This window comes from Nicotiana tomentosiformis, chromosome 2, assembly GCF_000390325.3.
Source record: "Nicotiana tomentosiformis chromosome 2, ASM39032v3, whole genome shotgun sequence".
NCBI lineage: Eukaryota > Viridiplantae > Streptophyta > Magnoliopsida > Solanales > Solanaceae > Nicotiana > Nicotiana tomentosiformis.
The window spans coordinates 26,329,300-26,353,306 of record NC_090813.1 but is presented as its reverse complement, the minus strand read 5'-3'; the positions used below and the strand labels follow the sequence as shown (position 1 = coordinate 26,353,306).

At 34.8% G+C, this 24,007-nt stretch overlaps 3 protein-coding genes and 1 long non-coding RNA gene across 5 annotated transcripts; 1 reads left to right on the top strand and 3 right to left on the bottom strand.

Moving 5' to 3' along the window:
- Positions 1 to 1,774: 1,774 nt before the first annotated feature.
- LOC104103603 (IAA-amino acid hydrolase ILR1-like 3) lies at positions 1,775 to 6,067 on the bottom strand. 2 transcript variants are annotated; one of them, XM_070195100.1, is made up of 5 exons: positions 5,150 to 6,067; positions 3,079 to 3,204; positions 2,715 to 2,972; positions 2,443 to 2,571; positions 1,775 to 2,333 (listed from the first exon to the last, which is right to left on the bottom strand). In XM_070195100.1, exons 1-5 carry the CDS (start codon positions 5,504 to 5,506, stop codon positions 1,950 to 1,952), a joined length of 1,254 nt encoding a protein of 417 aa, XP_070051201.1. In that variant the 5' UTR covers positions 5,507 to 6,067; the 3' UTR covers positions 1,775 to 1,949. The 2 variants fall into 2 exon arrangements, with proteins under 2 accessions (XP_070051201.1, XP_070051200.1); XM_070195099.1 differs by having other exon boundaries at positions 2,658 to 2,972; positions 5,150 to 6,046.
- Positions 6,068 to 7,001: 934 nt separating this feature from the next.
- LOC104095729 (leucine-rich repeat receptor protein kinase HPCA1) lies at positions 7,002 to 13,627 on the bottom strand. The gene is made up of 19 exons (XM_009601921.4): positions 13,250 to 13,627; positions 12,318 to 12,441; positions 12,135 to 12,206; positions 11,955 to 12,029; positions 11,720 to 11,791; positions 11,473 to 11,634; positions 11,312 to 11,386; positions 11,165 to 11,236; positions 10,971 to 11,042; positions 10,800 to 10,868; positions 10,637 to 10,711; positions 10,477 to 10,548; positions 10,259 to 10,393; positions 9,705 to 10,177; positions 9,479 to 9,631; positions 9,238 to 9,377; positions 8,928 to 9,147; positions 8,534 to 8,769; positions 7,002 to 7,914 (listed from the first exon to the last, which is right to left on the bottom strand). The coding sequence occupies exons 1-19, from the start codon at positions 13,332 to 13,334 to the stop codon at positions 7,402 to 7,404; spliced, it is 2,895 nt and encodes a 964-aa protein (XP_009600216.1). The 5' UTR covers positions 13,335 to 13,627; the 3' UTR covers positions 7,002 to 7,401.
- Positions 13,628 to 18,787: 5,160 nt separating this feature from the next.
- On the top strand, positions 18,788 to 20,761 carry LOC117279659 (uncharacterized). The gene is made up of 2 exons (XR_004510067.2): positions 18,788 to 19,183; positions 19,911 to 20,761. It is a non-coding gene; the product is annotated as an uncharacterized lncRNA (long non-coding RNA).
- LOC104108404 (serine/threonine-protein kinase STN8, chloroplastic) lies at positions 19,531 to 24,007 on the bottom strand. The gene is made up of 4 exons (XM_009617426.4): positions 23,238 to 24,007; positions 22,178 to 22,351; positions 21,508 to 21,912; positions 19,531 to 20,496 (listed from the first exon to the last, which is right to left on the bottom strand). Exons 1-4 carry the CDS (start codon positions 23,793 to 23,795, stop codon positions 20,161 to 20,163), a joined length of 1,473 nt encoding a protein of 490 aa, XP_009615721.1. The 5' UTR covers positions 23,796 to 24,007; the 3' UTR covers positions 19,531 to 20,160.

The following is a 24,007-nucleotide window of genomic DNA, read 5'->3' as shown; positions in this document are numbered from 1 at the left end:
AGTTACGTGACCAACTAATGAATAGAGAAATATAATTAAGTAAAAAAAGATTGACAGAAAACTATTTTAGTTATATTAATTAGAGGAAGAAATCGAGTTATTAAAAATTAATATGACAACAAAGAAATAAATTTATCAATAATAAATGATAATTATATAAATAATATACTACTATATATTGAAAAATACTAGTAATTTTGAGGCCCTTAAATATTTGGGGCCTTTCACTTGTTAAATAGGGTTGGGCCGCCCCTGGGTTGGACGTCTTTAGTAGAGAAACATATTTTTGTGTAGGTTTTCAACTTTCCGGAAACCATTTGTATACTAGGTTTTTTCCATAACAAAAATAAATTATTACTTCATTAAAAAAGTTGCAGATAAGTGTGCCCATCTTGTAGAGTGTTGACCAGCATAATAAGAAGTTCTCTCTTTTTCTTCTATTTTCACCATAAGTTTATCTTTTGTTTGTACCATCACTGATACCAACACCAAACCAACATAACAAGAACACAAATTAAAAGATTGAAAGATAGATAACCAACTAAGAAAATTAAAAGAATATTTGAAAAAATAAATACTCAATCAATTTAAAACTTAATTGACCAAAACATATAGGAACAACCCTTGCAAGTTTACCTTAATAAGTTTAATCACCAACAACGAAATTTAGCCTCGTATTCACAAAAGAGTTCTTCAAGATATCAATAAAAAACTAATTTTAAAATGAGAGTTTTATGTCATTTATACTGGAGAGCTAAATATTACAAATACAATTACTAAATATTATATAGTCTTCAATTGTTGGCCGTAGCCACCCTAATATGAAAATAGCCTCCATTTGGAATCCAAAGTGCTCGATGAATATCTAAATTTAACTGTTAGTCAAGTTCAAAGATCTCCCCCACTAAGGGCACTTAAGAAGACAAAGTTGTCCCATTTCAAATAGTTCAGGGATGTTTTGGTCTTTTACCTTTGAAATAAAAAAACATAAGAAATTAGTCTTTGAGATTTATTTTGTGGAAAATCAAGTTTCATTTCAATGTATGAAACTCGATATGCAAGGAAATGTCGTTACAAACTGATTGCTCGTCACTTTACTGATTGGACTAATTCTATTGCTGGAAGGAGATTTCACAAATGTCCTAGAGCATCTGCCTGCTTTAGTGACTTTCCACAATCACATAGGGTGGTTTGAGATTGCGAAATGACTCATCTTAAGCTCACAACATACTTAATGTTGCAATCTAAGCAAGGGCTCCCCAATGCCAACAAAAAGGAGAGCCCAATGCACAAAGCATTCAATAGGATTCGGGGATGGGCCGCACCCCAAAGGGTATGATACAGACAACCTTCTGTAATGCAAGTATTAGTGGATGCTTTCATGGCTCAAACCCGTAACTTATAGGTTATATAGAGACAATTTTTCTTTCTTGTTGCTCTAAAGCTTCCCTTCAGTCTCCGTGATGGCAACCTTGACATAAATTTATGCACATTGGGTCGTGACCAGATTTCAGTTCAGGGGGAGCTTTTTGGTTTTCCTTGAATACCCTTAGATGTAGGATAAAGTAATAACCACTAAATTGCAACTCTAATCGCATACTCGTGCATCCTAACTCCTAAGTCCAACCAGAATCTAAGATCTTCTCATTTCAAGGTCGAAAGTTGAGAGTTCTTTTATAGAACTGATTTAAAATGCCAAAGGAAAAAGAGATTATGAACCAACATTTGAAGAACTGTCAGATTAAGAAAGGACGGAAATAACAGAGAACAATCATTTGCAAGTAGTAGTTTAATTTTACCATGTAAAAACAATCCGAAATCTGTCTTATTGAAATGTTTCTTGAAGCATATAAGCCTGATTCCTGATAAACAAGATCCCTCTCATAGATGTTTTTCTACTAACAAAGAAGTTTATTTACACGCGAGATTGTTGCTCAAGAACAATATGTCTATGCTTCTTGTTGAGTCAATGCATGTGTATCAAAGTAAGAGATGGCGACAGCAGCATGGAGAGCTGCTCCGAAAGGAAGAACATCTTCATTGACAGTGAAGTAGGGGGAGTGTATATCTTTAATAGCAGATGTGATAGTTTTATTTTGCGTCCCAATGCTAAAGAATGCGGCTGCCATCTTCTGGGAATAGAAGCTGAAGTCCTCTGCGCCCATTGAAATAGGGTCAATCAGCACGTTTTGCTCACCGAGCAAGACTTGTCCAACTTTTCTGACATGCTCATACAATTTGGGATCGTTTAGAGTTGGTGGATATGGCCTCAGTTCCTCGATGAAATTAACAGTAGCCGAACACAGATGTACAGCTGCTTGAGTCTCTATCACCTGCGAGCAGTATGTATTTGCAATTTTACTTGTCTCTAACAGTATGGTTGCACAAAACAATTTTTAAGATATAGAAAACAAGATATAGACAACTGGAACATAGACATACCTCTTTGATCCTCCTCTGAAGATAGGAATAACCTTCTGATGTCATGAACCGAAATGTTCCACCAAACTCTACACTTGCAGGGATAACATTTCCAGCTTGACCGCCGTCAACAAATCCAACAGAGACAACCTAAAAATCAACAGAGAAAAGATGTTCAGAGCCGGAAAAAACTGAAACACTTTTGACCTGTTTGGAAACAAAGGGGCAATATGTACCCTAGGCTCTAGAGGATCAGTTTCTCGAGAAACAAGTTGTTGCAATGCAAGAACTACCATAGAAGCAGCTAGGATCGGGTCTCTAGTTTTATGTGGGGTTGCTGCATGTCCGCCTTTCCCTTTTATCGTTGCTTTGAACCTGCCTGAGCCAGCCATGATAGGACCAGGTCGAGAACTGATAGTACCAACGGGCATAAATGGTGAGACATGTAAGCCAAATATTGCTTGAAACCCGTTTAGTGCCCCTTCTTCTAACATATAGGAGGCACCACCGTAGCCTTCTTCTGCTGGTTGGAAGACGAGCTTTACAGAGCCCTTCAGTTTAGAATGTAGGTTACACAAATCAATTTCTGAATCAAATTAAGAGCAGGAAAGGAAGGATGTAGGCAGTTCATCTCAAAATAATAATAATTCTTCATACTTTCAACTTATCCGTTGTGTTTTGAAGCAATCTCGCTGCTCCAAGCAGCATGGTGACATGAACATCATGGCCACAGGCATGCATTTTGCCATTGATCTTGCTTTTGTGCTCCCAATCTACCAATTCCTTCATAATGTTGCTTCTATTCAAACATTCCACTCAATGAAGCAATTCTTTCTAATGACAAAAACAGTTAAACAAAGTATAGGAAGAAGCAAGCAAATCATAAAAATTAGAGCAAATTTTATAATCTTTCCTTTTCTTTTCCGAATAGAGGTAAATTGGAAGTTTGGGGGGTGATTTTGGGGGGGGAGAGAGAGAGGAGGTCACAGACGCACAGGGAGAATAGTGTGAGTTAGAAACACTGTTGTTCTGAGTAATACTCAGTAAATTACAAGAGCTATCTGTAGAAACAAGCTAGACTCACATATTTTGAACTTTTTCTCCAATCCACCATCCATATCTATCTCTACTTCCTAACTAGTGAATGGCACCATTGATTTCATAACAAACTTAATATATGACAACTATATCTACTTACACTTCCTCCTACATATCAATTCATAAGACGTATGTCATTTTTCTTGGAGGAAGCTTCTTATTTTAGCTAAATCAAGAATCATATCAATCTCCAAAATGTTCTCCATGGGTATATATCTTTTCTTTAAATATGAGTAACCGAGGAAAAGAAAGAAGAATAGATCAGAGACTAATAAACTAGCAAGTTAGAGAAGCCACTATGTCAACAAGTCAGCAGCTCATCATTGAGTCAATGGCTCCGAAAGGAAGGAATTGAGTACAATAAAACTACACTGAAGCTATTATAAGATGATAAATGAGTTGAAATAGATGAAACAATCTGAAGAATCATACTGTAGGCCAAAAAGATCATCATTTTATATTTTTGGATAAAAAGAAGCTGGAAATTATGCATGGACTACAAGAACAAATACGTCGTATTCCATAAAGTAATATGCATCGACAAAAATAAGCAATAAGCAATTTGATCACTTCTGAACGGTGGTATTATCGTATTAGTATTTCAAGCTAGAGAAGTTATACATTTATCAGAGACGAAATCACTGCAACTGATACAGCAGTTTGGTGGTTTCCAAGACTAGGTTTAACAGTTGGGAGTTATCATGTGCTATTCGCTCTTTGAGCATCAAGTAAAGTTTTATTGATTTCCCTTGAAGTTTAGGCTTTGCCAATTGCCAGATTTTCCATGTTAAGATACAATGCTAATAAAAATCCATCTGTCGTGGTTCAGCTTCTTTTTGGCCAAAAGTGTTTTTTCGGCCAAAAGTGTTTGTTCCCCCAAAGTTAACGTGATTGGCCAAGCTTTTAGAAGGAACAAAAGTACTTTTGATTAGAAGAAAGTAGTTTTTTTCCGAAAGCACTTTTAAGAAAAATATACTTAGAAGCGCTTTTTAAAAGCTTGGTCAAACACTAATTATTATTCAAAAGTATTTTTCAAATTAATTAGCCAAACCCAAACCGATTCTAGTCAAAAATACTTTTTTGAAAAGCACCTTTGGAAAAAAACACTTTTCAAAACTAAGCTGATTTTAGAAGCTTGGTCAAACATGCTACTCCTTTTCACTTCTCTAATCACTAAAATAGTATACATGTATGGTTATTTATAATAGAAATTGTTCTATATTAGTCCATCACGCTCCAACTTACTGGACAGTGGAATTAACAGCAGTGAGAGGGAAAAAAAATTAACAGCACTGACCTTCAGCCAACCATCTCTTAAATGACAAGGTTAGGTAACTATTCTACTCACTCTTATTCAAATTGGAAATTTAAATTACATCTTAATTTATGCGAAAACACTATCCGGAAACTGCTTTCCTCGAAAAATATCACTACTTTAACCAACACCTTAGACATTATTATCTATTTTTAATACCCAAAACTTTTAATCAAAATATTACTGCTCGCTAATATTACTTTCATTTACTATCTCCAACCAAATATGAAAATCATTTCTACGAAGGTCAGTCATTCGTAACAAACCAAACATACCAAAAAGGAAAAAATGGAGAAAAAAGAGAGGGGGAAAAACCTGAATAGGAAGAGCATCCATGTCAGCTCTTAAACCGAACCAAGGTTGAGATCCAGACCCAATGGTTCCAACCAAACCAGTTTTAGCTACGGGCCACAAATACTTGACGCCGAGCGAGTCCAGCTCATTTCTAATGAGTTGACTCGTTTTGTATTCTTGAAAAGCCAGTTCTGGGTACTCATGTATTCTCCTACGGATCCTCCTCAACCAATCGAAGAACTCCGGCTGCTTCGCCGATTTCAAAAGTTCTCTTGTTAAAAGCTCACTTTTAGTAGTAGAAGTATGCAAAACGCATGAATTTTGAAAGAAATTAGCAAATAGCAGTGCCAACATGAAGTAAACGTAGAACGAACCCATCCAACAATCTTTGGCTTGATCGTGCTCCTTTCAACGAATTGACATCATTGATTGTTTTTTTCCAAATTTGACATGAATTAAGGTCTATTCAATTGAACACCTCGACTTACAATAAAGTATTCCTATTAAATATTTCGGGCTTAAATTTTGGAAAATCTTTTGTTTGTCTTCTTTTATTACGTGAATAAATTAACCACTTAAAATATATCTTATCCTTCAATTATACACATTAGATATAAGTATTTGCTATAACAAATAAAAATAAAATAGGTCAATTAAAAAAGAATTTAATCAATTATAAAACAAACTCCTCTCCGTTAAACAAAAGACTCGTAACCAAGTCATTATCTCAAAATTTTCTCAATGAATATCTAATATATGTGTTCAGTTACTCAATTGGAACAAGCCTAAGTTTGGGCGTCTAAATAAAATTCGGAGAAGGGTCAAAACTACCCCTACACTATTTGATTTGGTACAATATATCCTCCATTCACCTATTGAGCTAAAAATATCTCTACAGTTATCTTAGTGGCTCAATTATGCCCTTATTATTAACGAAATTATATGGAGAGAAAAAAAACGTCCCATTGGTCTAAATATAAATCCTTATCAAAAAATTTAAAAAAAAAACATAACCTGGGTTTTACCCGCCCCAAAAAAGATCCGCCTCGCTGCCAACTTTCTCTTTCTTCTCCAATCTCCATGAAATCGAATTAGAGGAGGAGATAGTGAATTATTTTCTCAGACCCATTTTATACCCATTTGATTTCAATAATGAATTTATTCTCATTTAATGAATTACTTCCTAAGTCAAGATCCGAAATTTTATTCCCATACCCATTTCATTTTATTCCCAAAATCAACATTTTCTTGCTTAAGCTGTTACTTTTCTTGTTGTTGTGGTGACACAAATTCTCCCATTTGCAGAACATAATTAAAAGAGGAAGAAGAATAAGTTACATTGTCTTTTAAAAATAAAAGATTTAGATTACAGGTTTAAAATCGGTGCGGCCAATCAAAACACAAGTTATGGTGGGTTTTTTTTTTTTAGTATAGTAAGGATTTATATTTAGCCAATAGGACGGTGACACGTGGATATTACATAAATTTTCTTATTTTTCAGATAAGTCCATCAGTAATAAGGGCATTATTGGGCCACTAATATAACGATAGAGATATTTTTGACTCAATAGGTGGACGGAGGGCAATTTTATACCAAATCGAATAGTCTACGGGCAGTTTTGATCCTTTTTCAAATAAAATATACTAATAAATTTATAGGGTCATCGATCTATTCTGCCGAAAACTGTTAACAGCTTGCTCATGCTTTGCTGAAATGTGCCAACTCTAACTGAATACTACAATTGAAGTTCATATGGTCAAAGCGAGAATTCATAGCAGCCACAAACAATTATTTGCTTATTGTGTTATAGTATTATCATATATGATTTCTTTGCACTAGATGCCCTATAAGTCAGGAGACACAATAACAAAATCAGAAGAAAATTAGAACATGAAACATTGACACATGGAATCATACAATGGTCCATGTAAACTTTTCTCTCCAAGCTAGAAAATCTGATTTTTTTTTTCTCTTTTAACCTTTTCTCTATTACATTGGAGGATCAGGGAATGGGGACAGTAAAAATCGAACTCACACCTATTGTATGCAAGTCTGGATCACTAAACTGTAAGCCTCAGTAGTAAAATCTGAACTTCGATCTTGATTCCACATGTGATCACGTTCACGTGTCACGAAATATTCTAGCCAATATAGGTACCATGCAACAACTAAATTCTATAATCCCTTTAACCCATTTTTCCAAAACTTTACTATAGAGAATAATAAATTAAAGAATGAGAACTAGCAAAGACAAGTCCTTTTTTGGTTGTCCCTATTTTGGTTCCACATTTCTTGAAATAGTATAACCACCACTGTAATCAAAAGCATGAGTATCACTTATTTCCTTTCTCTGTAGAGCATCCTTATTATAAGGATGTCGAGAAGCAGCAATTGCTGTCCCAAAATCTGTGATTGAAGATGATGCAGACGTCGAATTTGTTTCCAGACCATCATTTTGTAGAATAGTTTCAAGCATTTTTACCACTTCACTCATCGTTGGACGATCAGCAGCAGACTCTTCAACACATTGCATTGCCAGATCCACGAACTTTGTAAACGCGATTAAATTTGGCGCGCTTCTAATGACGGGATCGATCATATCACTCAAACCATAATGCTCGTCATCGTTCTTATTAATAGCTGCTCTCACCTCTCGAACGACATATTTTCCCTTCTCTATTGGTTGCTTTGCAGTTATCATTTCTAGCATTACAACTCCAAAGCTATACACATCACTTTTCTCGGTTAATTGTTGAGTCAAATAGTATTCAGGATCTAGATAACCCTGCAATGTAATCAGGTCTTAAATTCATTCCGACTAAATATAAAAGATAAAATGTATCATGTGGAAACACCAATAAGGAAACAAATGTATCATGTTTCACATGCCAAAAAGCCAAAAGAAGCATATGTCCATACTCGGAGGCAGAGGCGGACCTATGTGTTATAGTGAGGGGTCACCGGACCCCATAAGCTTCGGCAAAAATCTTGTATATGTATATGTGTATACCTTGAAAATGATTAATTTAAAGCACTTGACACCCTGAACATTAAAAGCCTTTAGGGGGCACTGGTTGAGCAGAAAATTGTGCCCCCATCGCATAAAAATCCTGGATCCGCCTCTGCTCAGAGGAAGAAACAATAACGTCTAGGACAAGTCATTTAACCATTATAATTTTCTCATTCCTTTACATTTTGGAAATCTGATGGTATTTTATCTTATACAGATGTTTAAACATTATTCTTGTATATTGGAAAGGTTTCAACTTTAGGATGTGTTCTTAAAACTAGATATCTTGTTATTCCTGCCGCCCCTCTTCTCTTTTACCTACGGTAGCAGGTGCAAATCATTTTCTGGATACATATATGAAGGATGAAAGAATTAAGAAGGTTGTGGTACTTACCAATGTGCCTTTAACTTGAGTGGAAACATGACCCTTTGAGCTATCTGACACAAGTTTGGACAAGCCAAAATCTGCTACCTTTGCTGTTAAATTCTGATCCAATAAAATATTAGTCGATTTCACATCTCTGTGAATTATAGGAGGATTGGCAAGCTCATGCAGATAAGCTAATCCTCTGGCTGAACCAAGCGCAACGCGAAGTCTCCTCTTCCAATCTAGATAAATGCCTGATTTCCCTGTAGAACATAGTGGAAATTAATTTCTATGTGAACCAAATGGAAAGGTATTATTTTTAAATTACTCCTTTTAAAGGCATTACCAAATGTTAGAACATATTTGAATCAAATAATACTTGGACTGGTTAATCTTTAATATATAGGAGGATGTAGCACACCTGATAAATTTTCTCGGAGTGTACCATTTGAAATATACTCATAGACCAGTATTTGTTCGCCTTGCTCAAAACAGAATCCGACCAGACCAACGAGGTTTTTGTGGTGAACCCGCGAAAGCAACTCAATTTCAGTCTTGAACTCGAGTCCACCCTGCATGGATCCATGTTGAGCTCTTTTGATAGCAATTACTTGCCCACTTGAGATGATTCCTTTGTATACCTAGGAAACAGAATACAAGCGAATAAGAAAAGTAACCGAGCAAGAGTTTATCCCTTTAGTATGGATATACAGTGGATTTTGATAGCAAACCTTCCCATAGCCACCGGAACCAATCTCATTTCTCGTTGAAAAGTTACTCGTGCATTTTTTGAGTTCGTCATAAGAAAACCATCTCGCTCCCTTTAGTTGTGGTGCACTTTCACTATCGTTCCCACTTGGAGCCCACGATCCTGGCCAAAAAAGATCAAAGTAATCAAACTTTTTAGATCAATCCTACGTGCGTGCTGGACATATATAACTCAGCTCTTTTATCAGTAGAAAATGATATTACCAAATGGTTTACTCAATCCAATAGCTTTTTCAGCAAGTTTCTTTTGCTTCATAGCATATATTGCAAGACCAACAAGCAAGAGGACCAGGACGGTACACCCAACAGCTATTCCAATAATTTGTCTCGAACTAATAGAAGTTTCTCCACGTTCGGCTGAAACAGTTTGAGTTCAATTTAGTATTCTATTAGAAGAAACAGTTTTAAATATCTCAGTAATTAATTATACCTTGGAAAGTGTAAGGAGATGCTATAAAATAGTAAGGTCCAAATTCTGGAGGCGGCTTATAAGTCTGGTTACTCAAGGCAAATCCAATCCTCTCAATCTCTGACCGATTAAAATACTTTCCTGTTGGTGGAAATAATCCTAACTGCACCTGAAGATAATCATCAATGTTGAAGAAAGGATTCTGTAGAGAAACTGAACCGGGCGTGAGATCTAACTTCACCCACAAGCTCATTTCAAGAGAATGGAACGTATTAGCATTGGATAACTCCCTAAAAGATGGTCCTCTAAAGTAGAATGTTCCCTCGTACGGGTAAGCACAATCACAACTTTGTGGGCTAACTTTTTCATCGGCAGGACACGATTTGCTTCCACAATTAGCTAGGCTAGTAGAATAAGGTTTCACGGATTGCTGCTGAAGCTGGCAGTAATTCGTGTTTCCAAGGGCCGTGTCACAGACAGGATTTCCGATCAGTCTGAGTACAACCACAAAGTAATCAGAGAGAGAAAAAACAACATAATATAACAGGCAAAAAAGGAGTCATGAGCCATCTCACATCAATGTATTTTTGTATCCAGAGCCAAGTGTTATTGAGGAAATCGCGTTATTCTGTAAATCAACAAGTGTGAGTTGCCTCCCAACTATGCCACCCATGTTCAACGTGTCATTAAATGCATTGTTCCTCATTTTCCTGCAAAAGTTATTTAAGATCATCCCAAACTGTTCGTCGTGGGTAGTAGACGTGGAATATTCAGTTAGGATGATGATACTCACACTTGTTGTAATTGGGGTAATGTGAAAAGCTTCTGGGGCACTGATCCCTGGAGTGAGCCATATTCAATGACTCTGAGCAGCACACCAGTTGTCGTTCCAACTTAGATTGGTCATAGTTTGTGGAAATTAATAGTTGTATTCATAACTGATTCATACTCACAGAGTGGTAAGAGACTGTAAAGTTGAGAACCATACTGGCGCCTCTGATTGATGGAACGAGTTGTTGCTCAAGTCCCTGGAAAAGAAAGAATATGATGTATCACTTTATCATAGAGAAACAACTTGCTAAATTAGGATTCTGCTTATTCTCATGCTAGCCTTACAGATAATTAAGGGAGTTCATTCCACTTAAATCTGGTAGTCGGCCCGACAGTCCGTTGTGTGCTAAATTCCTAAAAGCAGAACAATAAGAGCACAAAGAACCACTTCAGGCTACCAATTATTGATTTCAGGCACACAATTGAATGAGCAATGATGGAGCAAAGTATACTTACAACTCTACGACGCTAGTGAGGTTGTTCAAGTTCGATGGGACACTACCATTTAAGGTATTTCTGTCAAGCCGACTGTATATATGAAGTCACATGAATACCAACTAAAGATAAAAGGGTACTAGCATATAATACAAAATAAAAAAGGTGAAGTAATACGAAAGGTAAGCTAACATAAGATGGTCGATTCTACTCACAGAACCTCAAGTGTCTGAACAAGTCCTAGTGTTAATGGAATGCTCCCGCTAAATTGATTTCCATCAAATAATCTGCCATTTTAGAAATGCAAAGAATGAGGAGACAAAGGAGAATAACGCAAATAGCTCCTTAGTTTCTTGACTTACACATGTATTAGCACCATGTCACCACTAAAAAGATTGTCCGGAATGGAGCCTGAAAGTTGATTTTTGTTAAAATGGCTGCAATAATGTAGAAGTCAGACCCTAATAGGTATATATCCTATCTCAAGAATGGCACGTAACTCGAATAGATAAAGTTCACTCACAAGTGCTTTGCCTTTTTTAAAAGGTCCAACCCCGGACTTGAGGAGGTTGAAACAGGAATTTGTCCTGTTAACTGATTATCTGCTAGATCAAGCCAGTAGAGTTTTGCCAGATTTCCAAGAGTTCGTGGTATCTCGCCAGTGAAATTATTTGAGTTAAGTGCTCTGCCCAAGAAATTGGCATGGAACTAAATAAAATTGATGATAAACCTACAACAATCATAAGTTAATATGGCTGAGGAATTCTTACAAGAAAGATAATTCTGCAAGTTTTCCCAATTCCCTTGGTATACTACCACTGAAGCTACAGCCAGCGAGGATTCTGAAACGTAAATAGAGGCATTTATGTATATGTAGGCAATGTATGTTTCGGAAGAAGAGCATCATGTTTAACAAAAAAACATCAACTATGCCTCAACGCCAAGCAAGTTAGATCGGCTATATGAAAATAAAAATAAAAAACCATCAAGTTTTACTAGTCTTACAATATGTTTAGGTTTTGCAGATCTCCTATCCGCGGAGAGAGGGAACCTGTAAGTCCTCGATTGAATGACAAGTCTCTGGAAATGCAAGTTTAGAAACTCAACTCAACAAATCATGATAACCAATACAAGCTATAGTTAATATTCAACACACGTTTATGAGATTTAAAAACACCAACTCACAAGGAAATTAATTCAGTGAGCCCCCCAATATCACCACTTAATTTTCCTCTCAGTCCCATCGTTGATAATCCCCTGAAGAAATAAGAAATACAATCAATGATTAAGAAGTGATTGGCTGGTGAAACAACCATGTCAAAGACTAAATGTTGGAGGATGAACAATAAAAGAGAATAGCATACTCACAATGCAGTTACCCTTGAGTTGTTGCAGGTTACACCTTCCCAGGTTGTACCACAAGGATCATCGCTCTTCTGCCAACTAGGTGGTGTATTTTCCCACTGGTCTTTCAGAGATCGAAGTATTGCAACTGCACTCAACCAAATTTTGAAATTATTCATGTTAGCAGAGGCAGATGCAGCCTTTTTTCATGAGTTCAACTGAACTAGTATTTCAACACGAAACATGAATATATAAATTAAGAAAAAACAATACAATTTTAACATTTTTGAACTCATAATTTCAAAAAAAAAAAATACAATGTGTTCACGTAAAGAATCTCATAAGTTAAACTCATCAAATTTAAATCATGGACTCCGTATGTTGGCATTATATTTTTAGAAGTAGTAAATTGAATACAAGTCGAAAACTTGCTGTTACAACATTGTTTATATATCTTCATGAACTTGTATGCAACTTATAGTTTGTTTATCATTTTCATTTTCGAGATGACCCGTAAAGTATATAGCTGAAGATTGAAATGACAGGTAGGAAGGGAGACTCGGCGTAACTGGTAAAGTTGCTGCCATTTGAGCAGGAGGTCATGAGTTCAAACCGTGGAAACAGCTTCTTGCAGAAGCACAGGGTAAGAACGCATACAATAGACCTTTGTGGTCCGGCCCTTCCCCGTATCTCGCGCATAGCGGGAGTTTAGTGCACCGGACGGCTGCCATTTTCTTTTGAAATGACAGGTAGAACTGTATGAACATTTCTGATTTACAGAACAGTCCCTTAACACCATGACGAAAAAAACAAGAATACTGTTACAAAAATAAAAAAAAAGAGTCTTTTTTCTAGGCTTATTAAACATAATAAAACTTGCTTAGTTAAATAAATGCCTAGGCGCATTAACTCAAATACACAGTTAAATTTCGAATGAGAAAAGCTGGAGTTGTTACCATCTCTGGGGTCTGTGACAGTGTATATTAAATGGAATCCTGAAGAGAGGATGAAATAGCAGAGTAACAGCCCGGCGGCTGCCATGCTTCAAAAATGCTTCAGATAAAAAATGCTGGTTTGATTTTGATAGATTTGATCACTTATAGGTGTTGAGGCTAAAATTACAAAGGCAAAGTTTGGAGGGGGTGGGTGGGGAAAGCGCATTAGGATTTAGGACTATTTGTCTTTTTAATGATTAAACTTATCTTAGAAGCCAATCTAACAGTCATCTAATTCCCACTACCGACTTGAAATCATTTTGATAAGTTATACTCCTTCCACTGACAGTATAGCATCGTGAAACAATTATCACTGAATTACTATACCGTATGAAACATGAACATATTACCATACTTTAGAACCTAAACCAATAGAAAGATACTGATTTCTTTGATTCTAAGGCAGAGCATAATGATTGAAGCTATGAGTTCGTATATATGTGTGGAAAAAAAAAAGCGTATAAATGTTTCCGTTTCTTTTCTTTTTGGGGAAAGGTCTAAATTTACCCCTCTTTTTTTTAATATTGTCTGCATTTAACATTCCTTATACTATCCGATCAAATTTATACCAACCATAAACAAATTTTTAAAAATTACACCTCGATTCGTCGGGTGACCCAGAGTCTCGCAAATCATTTGAGTTAAGTCACTTATTCTTTTTCTTGATCCACTATTTTTAAAATAGTTGGCATTTACTTACTTTCTTAATTGGAAAAAAGAAATAAGAGAAAGAAATATTAAAATAATACAGTGATTAGTAAACAAAGTATAGTAAATCGAAGAATATAAATTAGGTAGCTTGTCTAAATTCGTTGCACCAAAGATATGGAGACTTTGCAAGTATAAGTAATAGAAATTGAAGTTCCTTGGACTTTGCGTTGTCGAATGCAACTTTGCTTTAATCAAATGCCTAAGCATTGTGCACGCTTAAGTTAGTCGACCGAACTCTATACTAACTAGACAGTTACAAGATATATTCAAATATACATGTACATACATGATGAGAAGTCGCATATAATACACAACTAATAGACCCACTGAATTCCGCGGTATATATATGATTGAAAATTTATAAAAAATTTAAACCAATTTCAAGCCCATTATCACAAGAAAAGAAGTTGGTGCAATGGCAATTAAAAATATTCATGAATAATTTGTATAGTTTAGTACATTTAGCATTCACGTTAATCGTAATTTCTGAAAATAGTGAATCACGAAGAAGAACAAGTGATTAAAATAAAAGGGATTTGGGAAATTTTGAGTTAACTAACGGATTGATAGGTAATTTTTTAAGGTTTACTGATGGTAGAGGTAAATTTAGCCGGATAGTATAACGGTAGAGGTATATTTGGTCGAATAGTATAACAGAGGTTAGTTGTAGACAATATTCAAAAGTAGATGGGTAAATTTGGACATTTTTCCTTTCTTTTTTCCCGCAACACAATTTTTATAGTTGGAGTTAGGGGGGTACATAGGTCGGGTTGGTTCGAATTTTTCAATTATCAAATCAATCCAATGGTGTCGGATGTTTAAATTTATAAACCAAACCAAACCAACAAAGTCAGGTTTTTCAATCTCGATTTTTCTCGGGTTTTCGGGTTTTTTTTTCCGGTAAAGTCTTCATAGCATAAAATATGTAACTTGTGCTCCAAATATTTCTTAAATCCTAGTAAAATAAAAATATATAATGTGTTTTCCAAGAAACTAACACAATAATATGAGATAAGTCATAACATTATACTAAAATATTTAATAACAAAGATAAAATAATAAAATTACATAAAACAAATATTGCTAATTAATAAGCCATAATAAAAATTAACATAATCTAAAAATACTATATAGGTCATGCTAAAATAAGTATAGCTAATAAGTACTAATATTAAGTACATAACTAAGCACTAAAAAAAAAGATAAACTAAGTTATACATTTTCATTATAAACCAATGTAAAACTAAAATAATTATCCAACACTATCGTCATTCCTAGTACTGAATTGAATTTCTTTTGTAAGTATTAGTATTAAATTGAACTTTGTTTGATTTACTACATTTATGGGCTATAAAATTTATTTACCATTCAAGAATGTTAAGTCTAAACTTGAAATAATACGTTAAAAGATAAAACTGTGAAAAAGTTTAAGAAATATTTATAAATTATATTACAATAAATATTTATATGTATATAATATTTTTAAAAATTATATAAATATACTATCGGGTTGGTTTGGTTTCGGTTTGACTTTTTTTTAGTTAAAACCAAACCAATTACGATCGGATTTTATTTTTCAATACCAAACCATATCGGATTTTTTTTTTCCGGTTTGACTCGGATTATCAGTTTGATGTGGTTTATCGGTTTTCTTTGTACACCCCTATCAATAACCTTATCGGAGCAAAAGCGCCCTTTGCTGGAATAAGTAGGAATCCGTTCCGGCATACACAAGTCGCATTCCTAAATTACATTACCTATTTCGATTTATAATCGCATTCTTCTATTGCGATATGTAAATCGTATTCGTATTGCGACTTATAAATCACATTCGTAAATTGCGACTTATAAATCACGTTCGTAAATTGTGACATATACAACGCATTCTTGATTTATAAATCGGATTTACAAAATCTGCGATTATAAATAGTATTCATCTTATACATAACATTTAATTATTACGACGTATAATGTCGGGTTGGTTTGGTTTCGGTTTGACTTTTTTTAGTTAAAACCAAACCAAACCAAATATGGTCGGGTTTTTTTTTTTCCAATACCAAACCAAATCAAACTAAATCATAGTCGGATTTTTTTTCTCGATTTGACTCGAATTATCGGATTGGTGCGGTTTGTCGGTTTCATTTGTACACGCTAATTGGAGCAACGACTTGTTTGACTAATGAAGAAATGCGGAGGTGCTTAGCTTTCCTAACAAACAAAAAAGTCGGTATACTTGGTAAAATTATTTGAAATCTAGTTCGGGCATATGAATTTGTTTTTTTTCCTTTTGTACTTATTCTTAATTAAATTTATTTTAGTACCATGTTTGTTAGCTTAATATCTTATAAATCATGCTATTTATAGATCAAATTCAAATCTACTCTCTTTAATTTAGATTATTTAATTACTCTCACTTCAGCATATGAACAAATGAAAACCCCCAAAAAGCGTTGTTTAGTATGCGGATACAAATATAAAAGAGTGCCTGGACTCAACTCGGCTCAGCTTAGCTCGAGCACGGTTAAATTGTACTTAATAAAGTTTGATTAGGCTCGAGTGCTCGACTCACGTTCCCTCGGCTACGTACTGTAAAAAGCTCGATTATGCTTTATCGGGCTAGACTTGGCTCAACGCTACTAGAATAGGTTTTACTGATCTCGGCTCGATGCCCAAACCTAGCTAGCAATCCGTGCTTAATTGGATTAGTAGCTATATAACTATAACCTACAAGGATCAATCAATTATCGGAAAAGGGCAAAATATATCTATATTATATTAGAAGAGGTTTAAATGTACCATTCGTTATACTTTGAGTCCATATATAACCTTATCGCTATACTATTGGTTCAAATATATAATTTTTCCGTTAAGTTTATCCAAAGTGGACATCCTGTTCTACGTGATGACATTTGATGAGGTGGACGCCACATGGCTTGCCCCTCAGTGCCCCTAACCCATTTTACCCCTCCCTTCTATTTTTTTTCCACCGCTATAATTTCCTTCCTCTCCACCACCATTTCCGCTACCATTAAGGGTGTTGAGGTTGTTAGAGATATATTAGATATGCCCTAGATCCAATCTCATATTTGATGATTTGAACATATTTTTGTGAATGTTATTTGATATAAAAATATATGGCATTTGATATTCGTTTTTCATAGTTATTATTAATTGCTTGATTAATTTAATAAGGTCCTTGATTAAATTTTGAGACTTGTCATCATGATGGAGATCATGATAATGAGAGTAAAGTCTCTTACAATTTAATGTAAATTTTGTTCTTGATCGTAGGATTATTAATTTGGATATTAGTAATCCGGTTATATCAATATTTATGTGAGCATCTTTATGGGATAAAGATTAGTTGATCTCATTAACTAAATAACATAAATAGATGATGCATATAGAGATATGATCATTGAACCGATTCATTGGATAATTCCTAATGGTTAGAATTACCATAAACTGTCAATAGGATATTCTCTTGAAGAATGTGATGTAAGAGTTTCCTTTGACCTGATATCATCATAGTAATTGACAAGTTATTTATTGTGCTTTGATACTAGACACCTATGGCCCTAGGGCGATAGTTGAAAGGATATTGGGTACGATTAAATACTTGTAGAATTAGTGATTGATCAAGATGAAATCTGTCAACTCTTGGTAATGAGTTTAAGCTCCATGTTGTCATAAATTATAACCGACCAAATTAAGACCTTGGCCAGGGCGATTGAATGACAGAAGAAAAGAGTTTCTTAGGTCATTCAATGGTCGATTATTTTTGACATGAACACATAGTCGGTCGCCTATTAGGATTTGACAGTTGAACCATATCCTAGGGTGACCCAGAGCTATAAAGACAGAAGGAATTAATACATTATTCTTCTACAGGTTCTTGAGAGTAAATTATATACTTCATGTTATCCTGTCGTTAAGGAGTGTTGCTAGATGCCACCCTTGATTAGTATATTGATGTGATCAATTTACTACCGTTTTAGTATTGAACCTATGGGGTCGCACACTAACGAGTGTCCTGATCTTTGCTAAAGGATTAATTACTTTATTATTTGATAATTAAATTAAAGAATTTAATTAGTCAAATAAATTTAGTTATTAGTCCAAATAAAATATTATTATATTTTTTGCTAGCACAGAGGATATAATTAATATTGTGGACAAGTTAAAGTTTTCTATTTTAACTAAGAAAATTAAATTACATCTCTTGGTTGATATATATATATATATATATATATATATATATATATATATATATATATATATATATATATATATATATAAATGCACTTGGTAATTATAATTAATATTTGTAGAATTCAATTTAGAATTGAATTCCATAAACGAGTTACATGTTTTTATTTTAAAATGTTGACTAATTTTTAGAATTCAATTTAGAATTGAATTCCATAAATGAGCTACATGTTTTTATTTTAAAAGTATGACTAAGTTGTAGAATTCAATTTAGAATTGAATTCCATAAATGAGTTACATGTTTTTATTTTAAAATGTTGACTAATTTGTAGAATTCAATTTAGAATTGAATTCCATAAATGAGTTACATGTTTTTATTTTAAAAGTATGACTAAGTTGTAGAATTCAATTTAGAATTGAATTCCATAAATGAGTTACATGTTTTTATTTTAAAAGTATGACTAAGTTGTAGAATTCAATTTAGAATTGAATTCCATAAATGAGTTACATGTTTTTATTTTAAAAGTATGACTAAGTTGTAGAATTCAATTTAGAATTGAATTTCATAAATTAGTTACATGTTTTTAAATATTTACCATAAAGCATGTGATTTGTATTTTCCAATGGAAATTATGTGTGTATATATGTGTGTGAGTTCTAATTAAGAATTAGGGTAATATAGATCTTATACATATTGTAAAGACCAAGAGAGTTATTCTTGAGAAGAAAATTGCTTTGAGAAAGTAATAGTGCAATACAATGCCAATATAGAAAATATTAATACAAAAAAATTATTTCTTGTTCTTCTACCTTTGAGTTGAGATTTTTGAGAAAAATTCCAACACAATATTTTCATTCAATTTGTTCGTGGGATTTCATTGATCAAAGAGTTGATAGCAAGGATCAGTCTCAGTGTGGATACGCATAGAGTCTTCGCACTATCGAAGAAATTTAAAACGAGACTCTCTTCACCAGGTACGTCTTAGATCCGATCTTTGACATGCAAAATTAATTTTTAAACACGAAAAGATCTGCCTAGGATTGTTATTGTCTTCCGCTGCGTGTTATGAACACTTCTATGCAATCCTACAGAGGTGGCATGGCATGTGGCATCCACCTCATCAAATACCAGTGCTACGTAGAATTGGATGTCCACCTTGGACAAACTTAACAGAAAAATGGTATATTTGAACCAATAGTATTACGTTAGGTATATTTGGACCCAAAGTATAACGAATGGTATATTTAAACCTTTTCTCATAGTACAAGGGTATACTTGGCCCTTGCCCCGAAAGAATACTTGTCTCTAAAAAGAAAATAACTGTATCAGAAATACATGCAAAACTTCATATACATTCTGCCATCCAGTTGCTGGTCACGTTATTCGTTTACAAAGATCATTAACCAAAGACACGTATAATAGCTTGCAGCTTTGCAAAAATGGTGATCTTTGAAGCTGTTCTAGCTCATAAAATTTCTTAGTTATCCCTATAGCCGTGCAAGGAAAAGAACTAGATTGCTACAAGGTGAATATTCCTCTTGTCCTCAAACAAAGTGTGCTATTTCCTATAATTTAAAACAAGAAAAAAATAAATGTATTATGATTTTCTTTACCTTACCAATACGTGTAAGTTACAAATTTCCTTCTTGATCTTTTAAATATATGCAAAACCAAGTTGCTAATACCTTTTACCCTGTTCAGCATCTTCTCCTTATTTTTGGCTCTGGAACCACTTCATGACTCTATTGCAGCTGTTTATCGGCAAAAGAAACTTGAAACTTGTGCAGCCATCCAGTGTACTGATTGATGAACGCAGTGCACACATGCAGCGTCAACAACTCCAGATACTAACGAGAAGAAGTCCCGACCAAAAAGAATATCGGCAGAACAAGGAGGAAGACGAGTATCGATCACAAAAAACATGGCGTACTTGCATCACCAAGTCACGCTCCTATTTTGTGAAGCTAAGTTTTGAGAGAACTGCAGCAGCTTGGTCACCACCTAGAAGGAAATAAGGATGTCTAAGAGCTGCAGCAGCAGATAAACGTCCACCTCTCTCTGAAATAAGTTTCGTAGCCAAATCCCACCCTCTACCAGAGTCGAGATCAAGAATACTGAGATCAGGCCTCATCCTAGTCTTTTCTCTCCATCTATTCAAGTCATATCCAACGACCTGTAGTTCTCTATTGAAGTTCTTTAAGCCTGCTGTAGACCTTAAGTTCGGTACTGCCATTTGCAGAAGCACTATTCCAGCAGAATATGTGTCAAAGAGGTCGGGACTGTTTAGCTGCAATAACAAGACATGCTAAGTATAAAATACGAACTCTGCAATAGCATCATGGCCATATTTTCCCCCAAAAGTCTGAAAGTCTAGTGTGGTAAATGGATTTGATACATGCTTTACAACTTTAGTCATTCTTTTTTCCCTTTGGTATACTTACATATGTTAGAATTTATTTAGAGTGATTCAAAATTTAAATGTACCTTTTGGACAAGACAAAATATTTTGTGAAAAGGTGTTAACATTGTTTAACAGATATACCTATCCTTGGTGAATATGTGTTATCCAATCTTTAAAGGGCTTGAAAAGGTATGTTAGGTACTTGTTGAATCTCTGTAAATACCTATCCATATGACTTGAATTTCTGCATCCTTTAACTCTTTCTCATTTTATTTCCTACCAAAGTCTCGTATTAGTTCACAGTAAATTCCTATAAAAGCAGTTGAGGCATTTAAGAATTTTGCGAAACTTATATTTGAGTGCACATTAGAAGATTCCTGACTGGTTCGTCGTATTTTGGGAGTAGGACGTCATTTTGCTATTTGCACCGGGTAGCGACGGAAATCTATTCTGAAGTCAGCGCCCCCCATAGCGTACCTCGGACCATGTTTTTCACACGAAACTCTTATCTTCTCTTACTATTAAGGGGTCGTTTGGTACACGGACTAAATTATCCCGGGATTATAATCACAGTACTAATTTATACCACATGAGAGATGGGGTAAAATAATCCTACATTTGATGGGATAAGATGGGATATCCTGTATTAAGTTTGGGATTAAATTTATAACTTGTTTGGTTGGCGGTATAAATTTATACCTCCAACCAAATAAGGTATAAATTTTATCCTACATCTTATCCCACCTTATACCTCATACCAAATGACCCCCAAGTGTTTTTCTGATTTGTACTTCCATCTCTAATATTTTTCCAACAACATATAGAAAAAATTTCTGTGTCAAGCTTACAATGAAGGAAGAGTGAAAAGCAATATAAATCCATGTATGAGAAGGATACCTGCCATAAAACTGGGGAAAGAAGTGCAGCAACGGGCTCTGGTGGTGGTTTTGGAGTTTCTTCTGGCATTACATAGAGTTCAGGTGGACAATAATCAGGATCGAGTAGCCCGCGGTCAGGCACATAATTTTTTCCAATCCGAAGATCAGTTGCTGCCCCAAAATCTATCAACTTGATTTGTCCCTTTTTTGTGACCACTAAGTTGGATGGCTTTACATCTCTATGGACTATACCTGTGTCATGGATTTTCTTAAGGGAAGTAATAATCTGACGCATGATTTGTTTGATAATTAGTGCATTCCGTTGAATTGATTCCAATCCTTCTAAGACACGACCAAACATGATAGATTCCATGTTCAAGGGGAAGCCGCGGTCCTTCAGGTAATCAGCTAGGTCCCGATTTCCCTGTCACATGAAGTTCCTAAGTTATGGATGCAGCTTCCATCTAACAAGTTTTTATGCAATTCAACTAAACATCAATATGAAAACTAATTTTAAAATTTAATCATAGAAAATTTCCGACAGTATGGATAAAGGGGATATGGTAACTGATAATTCCAACTTGTGTTTGTCTATAGCCTTAGCCTAACATCCATGACAGATGACCTTATATTTTACTTTCAAGACACAAAAAGTTCGGCTGGAAAAGTACTTTAAATGGCTCAATTACCTCAAATTTCCAGACAAGCCATTTCTCACCCTTGGTATATCGTGAATTAGTTTTTTCAGCAACAAAGCTACCAAGAAACTCTGCACATGTCTCGGGAGCCGCTCTTGATAGCCTATAATTGAACCATTCTTCAAAATCACCACATTCTGCAGCACCTTGAACACCAATCTTTACCTACAAATTGAAAAACAAACTAAACTGTAACTAGGGAAGGAAGAGTATTAAAGATGCCAGATAGAAAGCAAATGCAAGAGAGAAATAGTTCAAGAGCCGAGAATGATGAAAAGGGGTTTAACATAACTATATAGTTAAAAGACACAATCCAGATTAAAAGTATATAGAAGACACAATAATCTAATCAAGATTTACGGAAGGAAATAATTCAGATCAATAGGATGTGGACAACATAATCATAATCAAGCCTAAAATATTTACTACAAAGAACTCACAACTTAGAACCTTGATAAGATTAAGGTTAGTCAGTATAAGGCAGAAAATAGCTACTCCTTCCGTTCCATTTTACATGACACTTCCCTTTCTGATCCATTCCCAAAAAATTGACACTTTTCTATACTTGAAAAATCTTTTTTTCATAACCGTGGTGCTTGGGCCAGCTCGCACGCACCTCGACTAATTCAACGGGATACCTGTTACCTCCCACTATCATAGGTACCGGGTAACTTTGTACACCAAGGCTCTGACATCTAGGAAGTAATCACCTAGAATAATTGCCTCCGATGAGATTTGAACATGAGATCTCATCGTTTTATACTTGAAAACTCTTTAACTTTAATCTTCTCATTTTACCCTAATGACATGCTTTTATAGCTATAAAAATGTAGTAACATATATAAAACCACAAGTTCTAAAGGTACTCTGGTATCTGCCTAGAGTCTTTCTTCCTTTCTTTCTTTAATTCTGTATCAAATCAAACATCAACATATAAAATGAAACAGAGGGAGAAGGCAATATTCATTTAACAAGTATACAAGTGATGATACTTATGAAGCCAAATATTGCTCAAAAATGGAGAATGTTTAAGGATAAATCATCTCATTACCTGTTTAAGAATGACCTTATCCTTGAACCTTGAGTCAGTGATAAGTGATTTTGCTGATGATCCTCTTTTCCTAACAATTTCATCCAAATTTACATTCTTGGGAACAATAACCCCAGAATAAACAATCCCAAATGAACCCTCTCCCAACCTTTCCCCAACCAAAAAATCACTCATCTCAAAACTCCTTTTCCCACTCAAACTATCCAACCCCACTTGAATAGGTGCTAAAATATATGCATCAATTGCACCAATTAAAACTCCTGGTCTAGCAGTTAAATAAATCCAAGAAAGCCCTGCAAAAATTAACAGGCCCAACTTCTGCTCTTCAGGTAATTCCCCAGTCACCTTTTGAAACTGGGCATACCCAGATTGGAAAATTGGGAATTGAGATAAAGAATGGTCTAAATTATCAGAAATGTCATTAACAAAAGAATTGCAAGTAATGGTGTTATTTCTTTTGCAATGGTTGGTACAAGACCAAAAATAATAGCTTTTCGAAATGGGTTTCAGTGGTGAGAAACAAATTGTTGCAGTAGCAGGAGAAAGCAGAGACGCCATGAATGAATAAGAGTGTGTCTGTTTTTTTTTTTCCAAAAGAGTGTGTCCTCAGTATAGTGTCAGCAGAGGTAGTATTTTGTCCACGTGGCAATCCTGGATTTATCCTTTTTGGCCATGGATGTGTGGAGTATGAAAAAACAGCAATGCAATTTCTAGCCAAGATTTGAATTTGATTATCAATGTAAAAGCTCGAACTGTTTTCTTGCATTATC

Excerpts from the sequence above, each read along its gene's own strand:
- LOC104103603 (XM_070195099.1), bottom strand. The coding sequence starts at position 5,506 with ATGGGTTCGTTCTACGTTTACTTCATGTTGGCACTGCTATTTGCTAAT. Across the intron at positions 3,205-5,149 it reads TGGATGCTCTTCCTATTCAG|GAATTGGTAGATTGGGAGCA; the intron begins GTTTTTCCCCCT and ends AACATTATGAAG. Across the intron at positions 2,334-2,442 it reads TTCAGAGGAGGATCAAAGAG|GTGATAGAGACTCAAGCAGC; the intron begins GTATGTCTATGT and ends TACTGCTCGCAG.
- LOC104095729 (XM_009601921.4), bottom strand. The coding sequence starts at position 13,334 with ATGGCAGCCGCCGGGCTGTTACTCTGCTATTTCATCCTCTCTTCAGGA. Across the intron at positions 12,442-13,249 it reads TGTCACAGACCCCAGAGATG|TTGCAATACTTCGATCTCTG; the intron begins GTAACAACTCCA and ends GGTTGAGTGCAG. Across the intron at positions 10,178-10,258 it reads GGATACAAAAATACATTGAT|ACTGATCGGAAATCCTGTCT; the intron begins GTGAGATGGCTC and ends GGTTGTACTCAG.
- LOC104108404 (XM_009617426.4), bottom strand. The coding sequence starts at position 23,795 with ATGGCGTCTCTGCTTTCTCCTGCTACTGCAACAATTTGTTTCTCACCA. Across the intron at positions 21,913-22,177 it reads GGCTTGTCTGGAAATTTGAG|GGAAATCGGGACCTAGCTGA; the intron begins GTAATTGAGCCA and ends TTCATGTGACAG. Across the intron at positions 20,497-21,507 it reads TTTCCCCAGTTTTATGGCAG|CTAAACAGTCCCGACCTCTT; the intron begins GTATCCTTCTCA and ends TTGTTATTGCAG.